We start from the raw sequence: 21,448 nt of genomic DNA, 5'->3' as shown, positions 1-21,448 counted from the left end.
ATCCTGGGGTAACCTACACAATTAGAACTAAAATAATAATGTTTAGAATTTTTAGATATATGATTATGTATGCCTTAGAGTTTTAATAAATCAAAATATCACCATTAAGGAATCTGCCAGTAGCTAAAAAAAGGAAATTGTCCTTTAAATATATCAATGTTCTAAGCCTTTATATTTAACCCATTGTTGTTTTATTTAAACATGTAGATTTCTAAAATCTGTTTTGTTATTCTCATTCTAAACACCCCCCTCACCAACAGATCAAAAGTTGGTTAAGGAAACTAATATATATTCTCAGTTACAGATTAAGAAATGTGAATACAGAAAGATTGTGTTTATCAAACAGGACAGGAATGAAGGATGACTCTAATTCTTAAATGTTTTCAGCTACAAATTGATACATTATTCTTTTCCTGATTACCAATATCGACACTTTTATTAAAGTAACATTTTATTGATTTAAATATCTAAGTTTTAAGAAATAACTGTCATGAAGCCGTCAAATATACTTTCCAAAATGATCTTTCTTTATGAGTTGTCCTCAGAACCTTACATATCTTACCTTAAGCATCATACAGCCTTGTCTATAAAAAACTATGCGAATTATTTATTTGTTCATTCTAAGATTTAGTACAGAGTTGTAATTAAAATCTAAATTTAGTTAAATAAAAGAAAAAATGCAAATAATAAAGGAACATTTTCTTAGCATTTGACCATACTTATACAATATATTCTCTTTACAATAGAGTAGTAATTCATTGTCAGGTTGTAAAGATAGTGTAGTTTTGGTTTAGCAGCATTGCATAGCTAAATGAAGTTTTTTATTTGTAGCTAAATGAAGTTTTTTATTTTAGTTAAGTCATTTAAGTTGTTCATTATAGAAAAAAAAGATATACTTTGAATCTTGCCTAATTTTATCTTTATTTTTCTCTGAGTGTTTCTAAAAGCTTTCAAATGACAAAGCTGAGTAGGAGCAGTAACTAGAGAAAATAACTTGTAAATAAATTAAGAGTATATTGGTTCTTTTTTCTAGCATTGCAATCTTGTCTATTTAATAACAAAAGTATTTTAAATATATAGAATTTTATTTGTTCACTGTACTTTTTTAGCACATAGATGAGGAAAATGGAGTAAGATTTGTCTTTACAGCAGAAGCAGAGTAGAAAGAGTTTATACTGAGGCAGAAGCTTTGATGCCATTTAATTAGCCATGTCACCATGTCTAAACTATATGTTCCTTATTTGTGAAGACATTTGACTAATGTTTTATCAGGTCCAAAATATATGATTCTGTGATTATAGTTTCTGTTTCTTCTTTTTGCCACTCAGAACAATGCATTGGAACTACTGTGTTTCCCCAAAAATAAGACCTAGCTGGACCATCAGCTCTAATGCATCTTTTAGAGCAAAAATTAATATAAGATCCAGCCGTATTTTACTAGAATATAAGACCCAGTCTTATATTAGTTACATAAGACCCGGTATTAAATTGTATTGTATTCTATTAGACCCACTATTATTTTTATTATATTATATTATATTATATTATATTATATTATATTATATTATATTATATTATATTTACTATACCCAGTCCTATATTATAGTAAAGACCGGGTCTTATACTAATTTTTGCTCCAAAAGATGCATAAGATCTGATGGTTCAGCTAGGTCTTATTTTTGGGGAAACATGGTAAGCAAAAGTATGAGTAGTTCTTTTCAGTTGGATTTCAAGTTAGTAGAATTGTTCTAAGTTATGTTAATATCCTTCATTGAGTACTGATAGAATAAGCCTCTTTGGGGTTCCTGGCCTCCAAAATTAAAATAAGAAAGAATGAGCAAACAGAAAGTTTCATACCTGTGCATATGAGATTTCACTTTTCTCATTAGTAAGGCAAAGTGATTTCTTGAGCAGTTCGATGAATTCATTCAGTGGATGTTTATTGAATATCTGTTATGTGCCAGACACAGTGCTTGGAATTAGGAATACAAGAAACCCTTTAAAAGATGCCCTTGTCCTTGAGGAGTATTATGGGAAGTGCTAACCTACAAATATGGGCAGCTATGGAATTTTTACGACAATTTATCCTTAGTATTTTGAAACCTAACTACTTTGGGATTTGAAAGAAATCTTTCCTTCCATAAAGGTAACATGCAGAAATTACTTTCAGACATAAGATGGATATCTTTATTGTCTGAAGAATCCATTATGGTGACGATAGTAGTAGACTATGAAATCAAAGGAAATGCCATGTGTTTTCTATGTGAGCCAAGAGTATGCAGTGTCATTCACCTGTCTGATGGTTGGTGGTCTTACAGCCTTTGGATATACCGGACGGCCGGAGAGCCCCCCTCCCCGCTCACTACCGGAGCAGCAGCACTCGCAGCATCGACACACAGACTCCCTCTGTCCAGGAGCGCAGCAGTAGCTGCAGCAGCCATTCACCCTGTGTGTCTCCCTTTTGTCCCCCGGAATCCCAGGATGGTAGCCCTTGCTCAACAGAAGACCTACTCTATGATCGTGATAAAGGTAAGAATGAAGCCATCCACTTAGAGGGTTTCTTGTAGGGCCTTGCTCATTATGCTTTCTTTGTCTTAGACCATTGCATCTTTTTTTTTTCTTTTGTTGAATGGTGGGATTGGAAAGGCTTGGTTAATCTAGGTTTATTTATTCATTGGTTTCACTTACCCCCTTCTTTGTGACTCTTACAAACATCTTCCATAAAATGTGTCAGAGAAGCACAGCGCATGGTTCTAAGAGCTCATGTACAGCTTCACACTGTATAACACACAGGTTTTTCCTTGGAATTACCCAAAGCTAATAATGATTATGGTACAGTTAATATTTCTCGTCCTCAAGTTAGATTTCATACGCAGATTGATTTGGGAGAAAATAATTTCTAAAAATTCTGTTAGAAGAATGAGTATATTTTTAACCAAGTAGATACAGTTTAATAAGTACCTATAGGACATGAGGGATTATATTATGGTATATACATGAATTATTAAGTAATTCCCATAAGAGGGCAGAACCTCTGGGAGTTTTTGTTGCTTCTCAGCCCAAACTGTTTCCCGATGTTCTCTTCACCCGGTGTCAGGTACTCGTCTACCAGCGCTCACTCTCTTCTTTCAGTTTCTGGCCACCTCAGACCTAGACGCAGAAGGCAGCAACGACTGCCCAGCTTCCACCTTCCTAGCTACTTTCAAAGAAATGCTGAGCTTAGAACACATTAACTGCTTCACGCCATAGAGAAATACATCGTAGGCAAATAAATAAATAAAAACAAATTAAAGTTTATAGAAAATTACAGAATTTTCATGGTCCTTGTCCTACTTTCACCCCCTTGTCCTACTTTCACCCCTTAATTTATTTTATTTTGAGGTATTTTTACAGGTAAAGTGCTCAGCCCAATGAATTTTTTCGTATATGTGCTCTCGTGACACTACTGCCTCGATCAAGATACAAAACATTTTTAGAACCCAGTAAGCTCCCTTGGCCCCCGTCCCAGACAGCATCCGTCGTCCCCTCTCTACCCGCAAGTAACCACTGTTCCGACTTCTGTCACCATAATCTAGGTTTTCGCTGTTAACTGGGTTTCGTAGAAATGGAATGGTACAGTGTGGACTCTTCTGTGTCTGGCTTCTTCCATTCATCATTGTGCCTAACTCGCTGCCAACACGTTAAATGGAAGCTCCTTTTGTCTTTGGCTCTTATTTCTGTGGGTGGATCTCGCCAGTTCTCCCCTTTCATTATTGAAAGCCTTGTGAACTCCCTTACTCCATCAAGGTTGGATGGAAGGCACTATAGTCCCTTAGGCATCTCTTTGCCTCTCAGCGTAAGTGAGAAGTCTTCATTTTGTGGAAGGTCAGCCTAGGGAACCTTCACTTCACTGAGGCATCCTCCCGGAGCAAATACCTTTAATCATTCCCAGACAACAGTTTTATTGTGGACGTTTCACAAGAAAACAAGAAAACATCTTGTTGGTAGTAGTAATATTTGTTTTGAAGGTAAATTGAAGTATTAATCGTAACTTGACGGCAAAACGGGTCTGTCTGATTCACTCCAAAACCCTTTCTTTGTTATACCAGTAGAAAGGAAAAGTGCGTTTCAGGTTGACCACTTTTGCTGCTTTATTAGCACTTGTAGTTGGGTTAAAATGGAAAGTAAAAATAACAGTGATAGTTAGGACGAGGCAATTAATTCTGGAGTTTTGTTTTCTACTTTCTGAGTTTAATGCTGTAGATAATTGAAAGACGCTGAACCAAGAAGGAAATGTATTAAGAAGATGATAGATGAGTTCTCTTTTGGTTAACTGGGTATGAGGTTGTCTTCGGGGCTTCTAACTGCCTGTATTCCACGAGGCAAATGAACATGTGGTTTCTGCAGTTCAGAAGAGGTACTCACTTAGAGTCTAAGTTTAAAACCATATATGCTCTTCAATATCTCTTTTCCTGAAGATTTACAATCCATTGTATTATGAGAAAGTTTATTCATGTCACTCTCCTGCAAGGTCTTTTGCAGAAAACACTCAACCATGGATTTAAGAGCTTCGCTGGCTTTGACACACAAGAATGGATTTGAGTCCTGTGAAGTTTTGTGCATAAAACTTGCATTAATTTCTAAGGATTCAGTCAATGGTAGCTGCTGCTGTAAAAATAATCATCATTTTAATTACGTGTCAGCTTCCCAGTGCCTTCAGGAAAAATGCAAACTATTTACTTGTTCTCTATAATTTAGTCCTAACTTCCCTCTCTTGTCTGATTTCTGTCAATTATCTAATGATCTGAATTTTGTTCTAGTTTTATTGAGATTTAATTGATGTAAAACATTGTGTAATTTTAACATGTACACTGCGGTGATTTGCTACATGTATCAATTGTGAAATGTTTACCACAAGGTTGATTACCTCACCTCTCGTAATTACCATTTTGTTGTTGTCATGGTGAGAACACAAAAGCTCTCCTCTCCTAGCAACTTTCAAGTATACAACACAGTATTGTTAACTATAGTCACCTCGCTGTACCTTAGATTCCCCAGAACTTATCTTATAACTGAACGTTTGTACCCTTCGACCAACATCTGCCCATTTCCTCAGCCCCTGGCAACCACTATCCTACTAAGATTCCACATGTAAGCGAGTATATTTTCTCTGTCTGACTTATTTTACTTAGCCTAATTCCCTCAAGGTTCATCCATGTTGCTGCAAGTGGTATGGTTTCCTTCTTTTTTCATGGCTGAATAATATTTTGTTGTATGTGTACACCACATGATCTTTATCCATGCCTCTGTCAGTGGACACTTAGGTAGTTTCCATGTCTTGACTGTTGTGACTAATGCTGCAATAAACATAGCAGTGCAGCTATCTTTTTGAGACAGTGTAATAATCTGAATTCTTTCATGTTTTTGTATATTTTCCTCTACGCTCTTTTATTCTTCCAATACTAGACGTCCACCTGGTTAACACCAGCTGCTTAACACGAACATCTTCTTTTCTTTCTTCTGTTCCTCTTAGTTTTTTGTGTTGTTGTTTTTTTAATATAAAATGAGAACATTGGTTCAGATCATCTATAAGGCCAGCAGTCTTTCCCTAATAGTTAAAAAATATATTTCTTAATAAAAGTGGTGATAATATCTACCTTGTAGAATTATTGGGGTTAAATGAGATACGGTAGCAAAGTGCTTAGCACAACCCTTGGTATTTAGTAAACACTCGACATATGATGTTAGGTGTGACTAATAGTAATTTTTTTTAAAAAATGTCTTTATAAATTATGGAAATCTCAGAATCATTTAAGACATTTTTCTCTGTTTTCTACAAGACTTCCTCAGTTTCAGGTTTCAGACCTCATGACTTGAATTTTTTAACAGATCTTCCATATTTAGCTTTGAAACATTACTTTGTGCTAAAGATCAAGTTGATGTTACTGTTCCCTGGAAAAATGTGTGACCTATTAAAATTTGAAGTTTCAAATTTCTCAAACAAATCAACTACCATCTTTGTGAAGAGAAAATTAAAGAAACATCTATCTCTTTTACATATGTATACAGGTATATACACACATATATATGTATTTTAGGATTAGGAGTTGTGGTTTATGTATTTCTGCTGAATTAATACTTGCAGTTTATTCAGGAAACATTTGTTTAACGTTACTTTATGTCAGGTACTCTACTCGAAAGTCGAGAAATAGAAATGGATAAGATGTGCTATCTGTTTATAAGGAATTTTTAGTCTAATCGGGAGTAATAGTAATGTAAATAAATAATACACTATTACACAAGTATGTTCTGAATACTAAAGGTACAAAAGAGGAAGCTGTCAGTTTTATAGTTTCTGAAACTTACATGTATTATATCATTCAAGCTATAGAATATAGTCTCTGACTCATTGCTTTTCTATGTACTGTCTGAATTCTGGTTGGTTTTTTTTGTTGTTGTTTTTAAAGATTCTAATCCTATCTTATAACTTTCATTTTTCCACAATAAAGCATAAATTGATCTTTTGTTTCTTTGAATTTCCAGGAAAGAAAATAGTAGAAGTCATAGATTTATAACCGGTTTGAAAAAAAATAGAAGTTATAGATTTATAACAGATTTGTGTCATTAACTATGACAACAGAGTTGATGCTGTGATTTTGCAGTCAACTGGGATCGATTTGGAGCAGCACCTCCATATTCTGCAGTTGCCGTAGAGAAGTTTGTTCTGTGGTAGAATAGCTAGTTCAGACACATTAGGTGCACAATAGACATGCGCAGGAGGGGAGAGGGCCATTGTGAGTGGATACTCCAATGAGAGACTTGCTACTGAGCTGATTATTCTTCTAGCACTCATCTTTTAAACATTTATTCTTTTCCTGACATTGCTCACATTACTGCTGACTATTTCTAGCATCCATTCTTCTCCTTGAATCACGTGTAATTTGAGGCCTCTCAAAGACTTTTAGTTGATTAGCCTATTGGTTTTTTCCTTTGGTTATTTCAGTTGCAATGCTAGGACAAAAACACTCTATTGAGAAAGGTCCAGCCGTTAAGAGACTGTTTTCAGGTTTTGGTTTTTTGTGGGGTTTTTCGCCCGTTTTTTCCAGTGACCAAAAGACTGATGGCGTCCATTCTGGTCACGTGTAAAGTTGCCAGGTTAACTAACCTGGAAATAGCCACCGATCCTACGTTATGTTCTCTGTGGAGAATTCGGGGACCTAGAACGAGAGCTCTCATCTTGACATTCTCAGCATATACCCTAAGAGTTTGCCTAAATTCTTTGACATTATTATGCCCAAAATGGAACGGAGAAAAATAGTCACTTATATAACACAGATGGCAGCGTCAAAATATTAGTTCTTTTTAGCAGCTCTGCCAGCGTTCCTCGATGGTAGCCAAACTGGTGCTGGGCAAGCCACAGATTCTAGACTTCAGTCTGCTACTTACAGTTGATCTTTGGCACGGTTCACATAGGCCCTTGTTATAAAATTCTGCAATTTTGCAAGACAGAGTGGAAACATTGATTATTCTAATCATGAAGTCAACTCAACCATTCTACTCAGGCCAACTACTGAGAGTTGTATTCCAAGAATCCATAAGTTGGTTACTTGGAACTTAAACTATATTTTCTCACAGGAACAATGTATGTTATGTGGATGGAGTTTCCCAAGGCTAATGCATAAAAGTCTATTTAACTCATACTGTGATTTAGCTCATAAATATTAATATTTCTAAACTTTGAGTGTTGGGACTAAGCAGCCCTTAGTTGCAGGAAAGAAAAAAATGTATTATCTTTTTCGGGGTCTAGAGCTGACCCTAGGCAGACTTTTGAAAGAGACTCTTTTTGACATCTTATTTCTTTTCTACAATTTAACTCTATTAGCATTTATCTGTAGAACTCTATTTCTTAGTTTTTGACCTTTGTCCTTACCATACTTTAACCCTCTATCTTCCAGGTGGCCTAATCAGCTAAGATGTTGTAGCACTTTTTTGTGGTTTATATTGTGAAAATAGGTATGTCGGATATACTTCTTTTAACCACCATACCAAATCACTGCCTTCGAGCCTAAATCTGTTTCTCTATGAAATGATTCTCCCTATATGGTTCTAGGCTAGTTATCATCCTAAAAGAACCTCTTGGGGGTAGAATTACACAGAGTATTGAGATACATACATAGTTCCAACAAAGGAGTTATCCCACAGGTTAAAACTAATCTGTTCTAAAGCAATGAAAGAAGAAACAAACTCATAGACACAGACAACAATATGGTGGTTATCAGAGGGGAGAGGGGAGAAGTGGAGGTAGAAGAGGGTAAAGGGGATCAAATATATGGTGGTGGAAGAACCGACTGTGGGTGGTGAACACACAGTGCAACATACAGATGATGTATTATTGAAATGCACACTTGAAACCTATATAATTTTATTCACCAATGTCACCCCACTCAATCAATCAATGTTAGCTGCTGTTTGAAAAAAACTAATCTGTTCTAGAATTATGTCTCTAAGGTCATTTTTTCTGTTTATCACATCTAAAATTACATGTATTCCTATTTTGACAGCTCAGAAGAAACACCCAGTAAATGCCTTGCTTCCTCTCTTTCGGAAAATTTTCACAATTGTACTAATAGTAGATGCTGTGCTAGGCTGTCTGGATGAGTTACTATTCATAATTTAAAACGAATTAAGTATACAACTCAGTCCTAGCAGTTAACAACCCAGAGACTAGAATAGAAGCAAACCAAAATTTTTTAACATGCGTAAATATAACTTTCACTTCATCTCTTAGTATCTATTTACCAGAATGGAAGCTTCAGCAAGAGTAGGTAACAGTGTCTTACTTGTTGCTGTATCCTTAACAAATAGAGTAGTACCTAGCATGGAGTGGTGCTTAGTGGAGATTTTTTGAGTAATCCTTTAAAACCTTTCTTCATGGTATGCATATTTTTTTAAGATATATTTTTATAGCTGTGTTGAAAATATTAGTGTCTTTTTCTTTAAGTTGTTAAATTATATGTTAGGTTTTTGAATGTTCAAGAAGAGTGTAATAATCTCTCTCTCTTCCCCCATCACCACCAAAAAAAGAGACGATACAAGAGTAGCCAAGCTAAGATTATGCTTAGTGATAGGCCTTTCAAAGAAGCCATGGAGTTCAAGTTTCCTGTTGAAATTAGGGGAAAGGAAGTAACTTTGCTAAAACCCGTCTCACCATCTACTCTAATCATAACTAGGGAGAAAATAGCGTTATCAATCAGGCTAGAAGAAAAGGAGATCTGTTGAATTTTTTCCCCCATTATCTTTTGTGTTCCTGTAAGAAGAAATACTGATGCCCCCCTTACACTGTGTCTCTGTGAGTCTAACAGAAGGCAGACCCAATGCAGCTGTTACCTGAGCTGTAAGACTTTAGTTAGAAGCATGGAATGTTAGACTGGGAATAACTTGATCATCTAGTCACCTCCTCAGATAGCTAATGAGGACACTAGAGTTGAAATAGGTCAAAACTTAGGCACATAGCATAACGGTAATGAACTCTGACTCTAGTGCAGCCAAGTTGAATCCCTGCTCTGCCACTTACTAATTATGTGTCCTTGGGCACGTTACTCAACGTCTTGTAGCTCAATTTTGCTCACCTGTAAATTAGGGATAATGATAGTACCTGCCTCATAGGGTTGTTATGACGACTAAGTGCGCTCAGGTAATTTTATCTTTGTTATCTCCTGTAATATTACCACAATCCTATGAGTTAGGGACATGGTCATTATTTTAAGAATGGGGTATCTGAGGCTTAAAGAAATGAAGTAACTTCCCTAAGTTTTGTGCAGTCCAGACGCCAACAAGGATCTTCTGGAGGAACTTCAGACTACTTGCTGCCTTTGCAGGAGGAACAGCCTTTATTCCGGCATTCAGCAGTGAAAGGGCCTGGAGTGTAGCGAACAGTAAGAAATTGTGTAGCTGGACCATAGGTGTGAATGGTGGGGAGTAGAAAGCAGTGAAAGTAGAGAGGTAGAAAGGCCACTATTTTATAAAGGGCCTCGTAGACCTTGCTATGAGAAATGAAGAGCCAAGCAAAGGTCTTTTGTCAGCTAAAGGACATGAGCAGCTTTATCTTTAAGGACCATAACTCAGGTGAAACTGCAGACATGGAGGAAGACAGCAGGAGGACAAGATAAAGTGCTGTTTCAGGAGTCTAGTCCTGTAGTCTCCAAACTTGTTTTATTACACACCTTTTTCAGCAGATTTTAATCTGTACCCTTAATATAAATTCATATATTTCTAAATTATATATGTGTGTAATTCAGTCCACAAACTAAATATGTGCCAGTAAAGCTTCCTTCCTTATTTTTAAAGATAGAAAGTACATGTGTATTAATGTTCTAATATTTTCTTCCTGCGTGTCAGCAGATTGTGTTGTGCACCTCAGTTGGGAAAACACCAGGGGTGGGGCAAGGATGCGAAAGGGTAGCACAGGGCTGAGGAACTGGAGGAGGAGAATGGAAGAAGACGCAGCAGCACGTGAGGGCTGATTAAATGTACAAGGTGAGGGAGGAAAAGGGAGAAGAGGATGAAGGCAAAGTTCTAAGAAAGTTCTAGCTTGGGAGATGTGGGAGGTAACCGCCATTAATAAGGAAGGCAGTGCATATCAGAGAAGCAACGGGCTTTTAGGCAACTGGAATGATAAGCTTAGAGTTCCGTGTTACTTTCTCCCTGAAGATGTTATAATACCATTTCCTTTTAGCAAGAATTGGGGGGGGGAGGGGAAGAAATACCAAGTTTTACCTAATACAAGGCAGTTATAACATTTTGCTTTGCCTTCTATTTTGCATATAGTTAGGCACTCCATAAGTATCTAAATGAGCGTTTAAAATTACAGTGAAACTTTTATTAGAAGTGTTCATTTTTCTTCCCCCCTGTAGGACGCTTTAGGAGCATTTTAATATGAAGAGTGTTTTTCAAACGGTTTTTGAAAACGGATGTCCCTGGAAATGTTTCCATTTAAAAAGTTCAAGAACATAAAAAAAATAAGATTGTATCAGGACGATTTTCCTGCAATCCTTATTTACATTGCTTTCAAGATGTGAAAGATTCTGTATAATATGGAATTTGTTTTCAGCTTGGTTTTTACCATTGCGATTTATATTTATAAGAGTCATGATTTCAGTCTATAAATTGGTTGGAGGACAATCTTCAGTAAACTGATTTGCTTTCATTTTCACCTGCCATGTCAGAGAGTCAGACTCTGAGTTCTTAAGGCACCAACAAGTCCACCAGATGTGGAGACAGGAATAAGCAGTGTTCTTTTGCATATCAGGATTATGTTTGTGGGAAAAGCATTGTACTTACGGTGAGTACACAGAAACAATGGAAGAACTGTCATTTGTTTGCTGAATTTATAAATTGATGTAAATTCAGTGTGAATACTTATAAAATGACAAGTGATTAAAATACAAAACACCTCCCACATACAACAAATATTTAATTAATGGGCCTAACATTTGGAATCTAAGTTAAGTCCCAATTATTCAAATTGCAGTATTACTTGAAACGAAGTTCAAAAATATAAGTAGCAAAGGTTGTGATATTATTTTTTTTATCCTCCTTACCCTTTGTTGAGTGCTGGTTTAAGGGAGATCTTAGCTATAGCTAATGTCTTGATTGACTTGGAAATTTCAGGGAAACCTTAGAGACTGTTTTTAAAAGCCTAATGTTCTCTTTACCTGTTTACAATCTGGTCTTAGAGTTCATTAAAAATGCAGGCTTTTCAATCAATTGGTGATGCCAACTGTTCCAAAAGTTTGTTGCCAAGAAATGCTGTACAGTTGTATTCTGTGTGTCTCTTGATGTCATTAGGCCATCAGACCACACTACAGCTGATAATTTTATTTCCTGAAGTAAAAGAAGTAACTTCAATAGCAGACTAGTAATTCTGTTTAGATCCTATTTAGTCAATCATATTTCTAGTCTAACTCTATTGGATAACTATTAATTATGCCCTTCTATGTCACTGAGTATAGCGTTGGAGTGTTGGTTAAACCCTGTGCTCAGTTTCCCAGCCTGTTAGTCTATCTGTGAGAGATAGAATAAGAATTACATTCTACTGGTGATTGGTGCACTTGTTATAAAAAATATTTTCTTTGTAGAGGAATCTATAGAATCTGCATGCCTTAGGCACTGGTTTTCCTTTCAGTATGACCTCTATATGCTGAAGGGTGCCATCGTGAACTGGCAGAGTTCATGCTAGCAGTCATGAACAGGAGAATCTGGTACTCCAAATATTGCTCTGCTTTCCCACCAGACACAAAATCTTCCCTTTATGTATTTGACTAAAGTTAGAGTGTGCAGATCTATTAGAAATTACATTTCTGTTATTCTCTTCTGCCAAGAGAGAGTAGAATAGGCATTTAATTTCTGAATGGTCTGCCTTTTTTAATTTGCAAATTAGGAATGATGTGTCTGCTATTATAGTGATATGTGTGGAGACCTTTCTGTGTTTCAGACTAATCCTTTTACACACATTTTTCATAGCTAGGATATCAATAGTTATTCCCATTTTACAGATCAGGAAACAAAGGGATCGTCGTTTTCCTATGTCCTGCAGTCAGGCCTAGGTAGAAGTAGAAGTCAGGTGGTCTGACTCCAAACCAGTGCTTTCACCTTTTCATGTTTGGCTCTCAAATTTGTCTGTACTTCGGAAACATTTGAAAGCTTTACCAGAAAAAGGGAGCACATGACTGGGCAGCGCCCCAGACGAAAATCAGAATCTCTTAGGGATGAGGTCTGGACATTGGTATTTTTTAAACATCTTCTGATGACTATAATGTGAAACCAGAGTTAAGAACCACTTCTCTGTAATTATATTACTTGTTTTGGAATTAATTTCACTTGATTTGGTTATCTGGTAGTAGGAGAAAAAGCACGTCTAAAGACTTAGGACTAGAATAGAACCATGGCAAAGGTTTTACATATCTGTCCACGTAAATAAACCAACTTAATATATATGATATTTTTATACTGGAATTATGAGTCATACAACTTAACATATCAGAAATAATGAAAGCCATTTATAAAGGGAAATTCAGAAAACTTAAACTCTAAAAGTACATGTAGTTTAATGAATATTTTTTCTACGTGGAATTCCAAACTTTAGTAATATCTCTGATTTTTCCAAGCTTTCATTCATTATCATGTGTTTAAATATATTTTACAAACTACTTGTATTTTGATGGTAAATATGGTACACATGCATAAGTATGATCTGTTATAATAAAATAGCCAATAAAATGTTTCCATACTCTTGATTTTCAGAGTTGGGGGATTCTGTTTTATAAATATAGATGAGACCATTATGAATACAGACAGCTATATAAATAATCATTTTCGTTGCATTTAATTTTGGCATTGACATTGGCTATGATTTTATAAGAACATAAAGTAACATTTCACTTAATCTCAACTACATGTCTAGTTATTTCCTACTGTGGGATAACAGAATGAACGAGAAAGTTTATCATACTTGTGAACAGAAGGGATTGAATTAAGATTACCATGAGACTTTTCATCTTGAATCTCCTGAGCAGGCGTGCTCACCTCACATTTACAATGTTCTGTTACTGAAATGTGGTTGTTAAATTCAACAAAGAGTTCTAAATGAATGTTAGAAATCCAAGTCTGTAAGGGGTAAAATAGGTTGTTCATGTAGGTATGTGGGTTGTTTTTAAGTGCCATTTTGTAAAGGATAAAAAAGAAAAGCTACAGTGTTCCCTTTTTGTATGTTAGAACCATTAAAAGAAATCACAGAATTTTAGAGTTAGAAGTGGTAATTCCTTGAGTTATGTAGAAACTCAGAGAGGCAGTTGAAAGGTTTTTACAACTAGTAACAGAGCTGAAACCACAGGCGAGGTATCTCCATTCTGTTTCTCTTTGCACTCTCAGCTTACGTACTTACCTGAGGAAAAAACTCCAGATTGAACAAATCTGTTGATGGTTCCAATTTTTTTCTTTCAAGCTTTGTTTTTCCAGACCACCACTCATTAAATGCATATATTTATATGTGTGTGTGTTGTAGAAAATTTTTAGAAATTAGAAAGATTTCAGAAAGGAAAGACATTTAATTCATTGTAGATTGTTAATAGGAAAATAATCAGCTTTGTGTATGATCCATCTCACATCTAACTTTCAATTCGGGGTAAGTCTCTTGAAATCATCAATAAAGTTAGGAGAGGACTCCTGGGTAAGCTTCATGATGTAGTAAGAAATAGAACACAGAAGATTGTAACTGTGACCACATGATAATAGGGTGGATCCTTGATTACTGACATGGTCACGCCCCAGCTGATGGCAGAAAAAGCTCGTGAAAAGCTTCGAGCCCCCGGTGTTAGGCCTCTTTTGCACACCGTGCGGCTGTGCGTGACCAGCAGTAATCTCCATGGAGGCATCACATGCCGTATCTGCTTCCTCATATATTTCCTCTGCATGGCTTGTTGCTATTTGGATATCAAAGCAAGGTCAAGCCGTATTTTTGGTATTACACCAAGTTCCAGGCTTCATTCTCACCAGTTTTTGATTGTGGAACAGTGTTCTTGGTCTAGCGTAGCTCAATTAGAGAGCAGCAAATGCAGACTCCAGTCAGGTTAATGAAGCTTTACATCTACGTAAGAGAGAAAATGTCTCAAATTTGTCTCAGCAATACAGTGTAAGTGTTGACCCTAAGAGAGTCCTCAAATCTGAGTGGTATGTGAAGAAACCAAACTTAATTCTAACACTTAATTCTTTCCAAGAGAGTATGTATAACCTATAGGGACACGCATAAACAGTAACGGTGGGGAAACTGTGGTTTTCTAGGTTTCTCAATAGTGTAGCCTTGTTATTTTGCAGGCTGTGATTTCCCAGCCAGAGATATAACCATATTCAAATAGAAGCACACATCTGCGTTCCCAAGACTAACATAGAAGCTCTTTGAATCATTCACCAAATACACTATAAGTGTGCCTCAAGGGTCTGCTTTCTAAACATGCACTATACTTTGTTAATAGTGATTAAAAAAAAAAATCCCTATTACTCACATTCTGAGTCTCAGACTATGTTCTGTATCCTAATCTAAAACAGCTTATCAAAATTGTGACAAATGTATTAGGAGGGTGCAAAAGTAATTGTCGTGTTTGCAATTATTTTTAACCCTTTAAACCAGTTACTTCTGTACCAACTTAATAATTATGGCACAAATGTCATCTTTCAAAATATGTATGAAAATGATACATTTCAATAGATCATGCACTTCATAAGTTATATAAATGTCTAATCACTATGTGGTACACCTGAAACTAATATAATATTGTATGTCAACTATAATTGAAAAATAAAACAATTATTTTTAAAAAGATCATGTGCTTAGTATTTTAGCAGTGGGGATTGGTTTACATTAAGTCAGAATTTGTTTAAATAGGACTATTGTATTTATATAGCTATGTTACTGACTTTACAGCTTGGCATCTTACAGAGATAATGACACATTTTGGTGGATTTGAATTTCTACCAAATTCAAATTTCCACCAAATTTGCCAGGTAGGAAAGGGAGAAATTGCATATAAGTTTTGTGGCTTTTCATGAATAGACCTTTTTTTTGTGTGTCAAAAATATGAAGAAAACATGTTAGGTAGAAATGCTTTTAGATTTCTCATGCTTTCAGTAGCAAACAATACAAATTATGTTGAAAAAGTCCTTTTATACAGGCATTTTCAAAATTTGCAAAATTCTGAGCAAATTGCCTTTTTCATAGTGGGCTGAAAAAAAAGACATTATATGTTATAAACCTTTTTCCCTATATACACGCTATTCATGATGTTTGGTAAAAGTAACATTTCTGAGAAATTTTGTATTGAAGATTATTCCACATAGTGAAATTTTCAATTACATTGGACAGTGAGAATCACATAGAGAACGCTATGTTAAAATTTCTTATATTTTTTTGCATAATTTATACATATTACACCATTCATTTACATTTTTGAAATACATAATAATGTATTTGTTTTCAGCATTACAGCTCTACTTCATTCAAAATGCAGTTTTCTGGACCAAAAAATACTGTCCTTTCATGTTCTGTAGTGTGGCAGATTACTGTTGCACAGAAGCTTTTATTTACAAGAAATGTACTACACAAGGGTGTTAGAAATAACTTTGCAATAAAGGAAGCTCTGTGGTGGAAGCAGAGGGGCAATAGTGGATAAATTGTGCAAAAGGCTGCTTGTTTGGAAATCAAATTTAATTTAAAAGAGCTTTCAATCACTAGTTAATATAACTGCTTTAAATTTACAGACAGTGGGAGTAGCTCACCGTTACCCAAGTATGCTTCATCTCCCAAACCAAACAACAGCTACATGTTCAAACGGGAGCCCCCAGAGGGATGTGAGCGAGTGAAGGTCTTTGAGGAAATGGCGTAAGTAATGTCTTTTCTATCAGCTGGGATCTGCAAAGCTGTAAAGCTTTATACCGAGACCAGTTGATTACAGATGAATCAACTACTCCATCCAGCTGATAATGTGTTTCAAAATTCTGAAAAGAGAATTGAATAGGGCAAAAGAGATCTTATGAAAGGAGAACTGGAGTCTGTATACTGGAAAAATGTGAGCTAATACAAAAGAACCTTGGAAATTCATCCTTACTAGCTAAAAGATCTATTTTTAGTCATGAAGACATTTCCCTTCCAAGGCCCGATTGGTACAGATGGCTAACACCACGACAGGTAGCAGCAGAGTTAATGTCCACGTGTAGCTGGCCCAAGGACAGCGACTCCACAGCCAGAGGGAAACCAGTCTCCTTCCCTGTAGACACATCTAGCGTGTGTATTCATTGAATTTAGACTTTCTGTTCACAGATTTTTTCTTTTTCTTTTTGAAATTTCAGTATGTATAAATTAGAAAGTTTAAAAAAAGAGGATCGTGCTGTAGATACTTGGCGGAATAGCACCAAAAAAAAAGACCTTGTGGCTCCTGGGCTCACCCATCCGTTTGCTGCAGGACAGGTGCCTCTTGGAGGCCGCCGTCCTCTTGCAGCCTAGCTGGGGACAGAGCCCATCCTGCAGAAGCTGATGGCTTAGCACCTGGGAGCGGGAGGAGAGGAAGAGCTTGTGGGCCCTGCTCTGCTGGGCTGACTGGCTCTTCCAGAAACAACTGAAACTTTTTTTTTTCCTGGTCTGTGTTAGAAGTATATATAGAGATGCAGAAAAAGGAGGAAATGCTCAAAACCAAATATATGATGGGGTAATCCCTCTCCCAATATACTTTTTCTTCACGCAAAAGGTCATTCTAACCTTGCATAATCTTCAGCTATAATGTAAGAGGTGTTTCCACATTCCCAAATGATGGAAAGCAAACTAACGACCTCAAAAAAACCGTGCCCAGCCTTTTTAGAAATCCTTTCATCTGAAATCTCACTTCAGTGCTGTGTACATCAGTAGTCTGCCAGCTGACTTGTGCTATGGAAGATGTTTATCCCTCTGTGTACACTGAATTCATTCCCTGCCATTCACATTTTAGCTGTTTTTAGAGAACTCCACTTAATTCAGAAAGTGCTTACCTTTTTTAGTGATTGTAAACCTCCTTTTGTTTCATGGTTTTAGGTCTCGTCAGCCTGTCTCAGCCCCTCTCTTTTCATGTCCTGACAAAAACAAGGTTAATTTCATCCCAACCGGATCAGCTTTCTGTCCTGTAAAACTCCTAGGCCCTCTCTTACCTGCCTCCGACCTGATGCTCAAGAATGCTCCTAACTCGGGCCAGAGCTCAGCCCTGGCCACCCTGACCGTTGAGCAGCTCTCGTCCCGGGTTTCCTTCACGTCGCTTTCTGATGACACCAGCACGGCTGGCGCCACGGAGGCTTCTGTCCAGCAGCCGTCCCAACCGGCGCCGCCGCCACTCCTGCAGGAACTGCAGAGTGAAGAACACATCTCTGCTCAGAACTATGTGATCATCTGAGGCCGAGGGGGAGCTGGCCTCTCCCCTGCGTCCCGTGGGTCAGGGACTAGCCCTCAGACATCCATGTGCATGGAGTGACAGACTTTCCAAACACCACCACCGACAACAAACTCCTTATCAGCATCATAACGTATCTCTTAGCTGATCTTGGCAGGGACGGAACTCCTAGTCAGCAGGTTTTGTGAAAGGCAACAATGCTTGCAAAGTATGTATGTGTGTCATTCAGCATTTTAAGTGGAGACTATGCATTTCATAGTATGTTTGACAAGAGTCGTCCCGTGTCCTGTGTTTTGTTCCAAATTCTTCAGTAAAATAAGCTCTATTATCAAAATTGCCTGTCTCAATAGAAAATGTCTTGCTGTGTTTTGTCCTATGGAAAATACTGTACTTCAGGATTATGTTTACAATTGATCCAGGTGTTTGTTTCTAACTTCCGTACTACATACAATGCAAAAAAAAAATAAAATAGAATGAATGGCCACAACAGTTGCACAGTGCCCACCCTATGGCCTCGCTTCAGGTACTTCAGGTGAAGTCTAAACTCAGGTAACTTGGAATGTATATCATATCGGGATATTAAATATTTCACAGCTAAAAAGCTAAAGAGGGAACATCACTCTTTTTGCCTTTCCTTATTTTACGCATTTCCCTTTCCTCATCACATTCCACATTCTTAGAATAAGAAGTGCATTCAACCCTAGGAGAATGATAATCCTGGACATGGGGGAACATGAGAAGAACCAGCAAATCTGTGGTGTCTGACATCGCTGTTGTCATGTGGTTACAAGTAAAACAACTGCTATATTCACCATTTCAACATGTGTCAACATGGCTTTTTTTTTTTAACAAGTTCTGGTGTTGCTCAGTTAATGACTGTTCCATGTCACAAATAAAGTGTCCAGTACTAGACTGTACATAAACATTCCACATTGTGTGTGATGTTTGTGAGGGAATTTAAAGACAAGAATGTTTAGGTTTAAATTCAGAACAAGTGAAGTTTCAAAGGGGATGATTGAGATTTTTGTGTTACTGTTGGCCATCAAGGTCATGAAATGCTACTGTTTTCTCTAAAGGCATATTAATGTTTAGTTTCTCTGTTGGAAATTCTTTCACTTGCAGATTGGAAAATGATACACTTTTGGTTATTGCTTTCCTCAAGCAGTTTAGGTGCACGAGTTGCATTCACGTAGAGAGAGAATATGTGGGTCTCAGAATCAATGCAACATAAGTAGGCAGGTTATTTGGTGACTTACAGAAGCAGTAGTTTGAAGCTGTCTCATTGAAGCCTCTCGTAATACTATGAATAGTGCTGTTAATGTTTTGGATGTGCAGAGTAGAGCATACACCCAAGTCAATAGCCTTGAACTTGCGGACTTGACCTAATGTATCGGCAGCGTGTGAAGAGAGTCCTAAATACTCCTGATTCGTCAGGGGAGGAACCTGACTTTCAGACATTGTTTTCTACAGCACAAAGAGAGTATCCAAAAGCAAAGGGAATTTTTTGTATTTTATTCCATTGTTTTCAGATTCAATAAAACAAGAGTTGTTTCCATCTGCACCTAAAGTATATGGCACAATTTTCTTAAGAATTAGGGGAACGAGGTGCCGACAGCTACAGGAACGTTTCAGTTCCCTTCAGTAATTCCTGGATTTTTTTTTTTTATTTTCTAAGGAGGTTGAAGAAGGAAGAAGTGATAAAGATGAAAGCAACACCATTGATTTTTTTTTTTTTTTAAGAAATGGCATATATATATGTGTATATGTTTGTGTGAGTGTGTGTGTGTGTGTGTATTCTATGTATTATTTTGTCATGATCCCAATTATCTTCCCACCAAAGTGTGCAGTAATATTCTCTCCTGAAGGTGCATTCTGGCTCCTTTTAATTAGTCAGTGTTATATAGTAGGAGACTGTCATGGAAAAAGACTCAGTTTACTTTTGCCATTTTCACAGGGGATCCTTTTAAAACAATCTCTTCAGCAGCAGACACCTTTAACCCTAATAATCTCAGGCCTTGATGAAAATACTATATTTTGTAGGTTATGGTTAAAGGAAGAAAATTATTCTGTAAGATAAATATGAGCTCCATTAACTTCTGATACCTGATTTAGCATTACATGATGTGTTGATCTTTATGCTCTGCTTTTGTCCAAATAAGATGCAATAGTATCAATATCAATTTCTGAAAGATGGACCGAATATGCTTTTTTGGTGATGAATTCTGATGTACAATATTTATGGTGACATGTGCTTTTATTTTCTCATGAGAAGCTGAATATTAATTGTGTTGTACATTTGTTCGTAGAATATATTAAAATTTGAACCAAATGTGTTAAAAGCTTATGCTTTGCCATGTAAATTTCCCAGAAGTTGTTGAGCTCAAATGTATCCTACATCCAGCTGTAGAAATTTGTCAGAAATTGTTTAAATTTTGTATATAGTGGTACTGTTTCATTCTAGCCACTGCGCTGAACAGTATTTGAGACAGCATACAATATGGCTTTTACACAAGGAAATGTGTGGCTTTCGTTTTGTATTTTTTTCAGTATAGAAGTTCCTGTGTCTTATTTAAATAAAGTTATTAGTAAAACTGGAATAGTTGACATGTTTTTGGAAAGACCGGATGGTTAGCCTCTTACCTGACAGAAATGAATGCAGCTCCAGGTAATGGCAGTATTCAGTGCTCAGTGAGCTCCTGACCTGCATCTCGGGGGCGGTAGGGAGTCTGATGGGATCAGATTTCCACAGCTTGGTTTCCTCTTGACATTTAATTTACACACTTTCCATCACGAGGTAAGAAGCTAGATGTCTAAAGTTCCCAGGTCTTTGTACTGCTCCCAAATATGAGCACCTTAAAAAGAGAAAACGTCATTTTTTTATACCTAAGAATTATTTGTAGAAATAAGTTTGTGTGGTGAAATCACCTCAGAGGAAGATGCATATTTCTTGCAATGAAAGCTACAGCAAAAAAAATTAATTAATTAAAAAATTAATTTATACCCTTTTTATTTATGTTTATATTCAGGGTAAGAGGGAGAAAAGCTTTATAGGACAAAGCAGTGTTGATGTTATGCCCAGCTATCCAAACAGGGTCATGATAGGCCACATAGTGTCCTGAAAGCGAAAACAAACCACTTGGAGAAATAATTTACCAGCAGAGTATTCACTTCCGAAGCACTTCTCATCAGAGAGATTGATAAGATTTGACCTTAAATCGAACTTAAAAATGACTATTCAGTATCTGTTTTGGACTGAAAAAAAGTAAAATACAACTTTTCAATGGTGAGATCTGTTGACCATCTTCTTGATGATACTACATAATTTAGGCAGGAAACTATCTTACACAAGTTACAAGTTCCACTCCAAGTGACTGTGAAAGAAAAGTGGAATTCTCAGCCCCATCTCTGGTTGACTGAATCACATAATAACCTTAATGTATTAACATCCCTGAGAGGCAAGTCAGTATATCAGTATTTGCAATATCAAACCTAAGGAACAAGGAGGA

General features: G+C 36.6%; 1 protein-coding gene across 8 annotated transcripts in view; it reads left to right on the top strand.

Annotated features, from left to right (window-relative positions):
• Positions 1-20,539, top strand: part of GLCCI1 (glucocorticoid induced 1) — a 157,363-nt gene extending 136,824 nt beyond the window's left edge. For 7 of the 8 annotated variants that reach the window (XM_081079960.1, XM_081079959.1, XM_081079961.1 and 4 more), the window contains 3 exons: positions 2,319-2,529; positions 16,291-16,411; positions 17,594-20,539. In XM_081079960.1, coding sequence (XP_080936086.1) covers positions 2,319-2,529; positions 16,291-16,411; positions 17,594-17,945 — 684 coding nt within the window. In that variant the 3' untranslated portion in view covers positions 17,946-20,539. The remainder of the gene's footprint in view (positions 1-2,318; positions 2,530-16,290; positions 16,412-17,593) is intronic. The other variant, XM_081079958.1, reaches the window with a different exon arrangement.
• Positions 20,540-21,448: the final 909 nt, after the last annotated feature.

The sequence above is a fragment of the Rhinolophus hipposideros genome (genome assembly GCF_964194185.1).
Source record: "Rhinolophus hipposideros genome assembly, chromosome: 18".
NCBI lineage: Eukaryota > Metazoa > Chordata > Mammalia > Chiroptera > Rhinolophidae > Rhinolophus > Rhinolophus hipposideros.
This window is presented reverse-complemented; position numbering and strand designations above follow the sequence as displayed.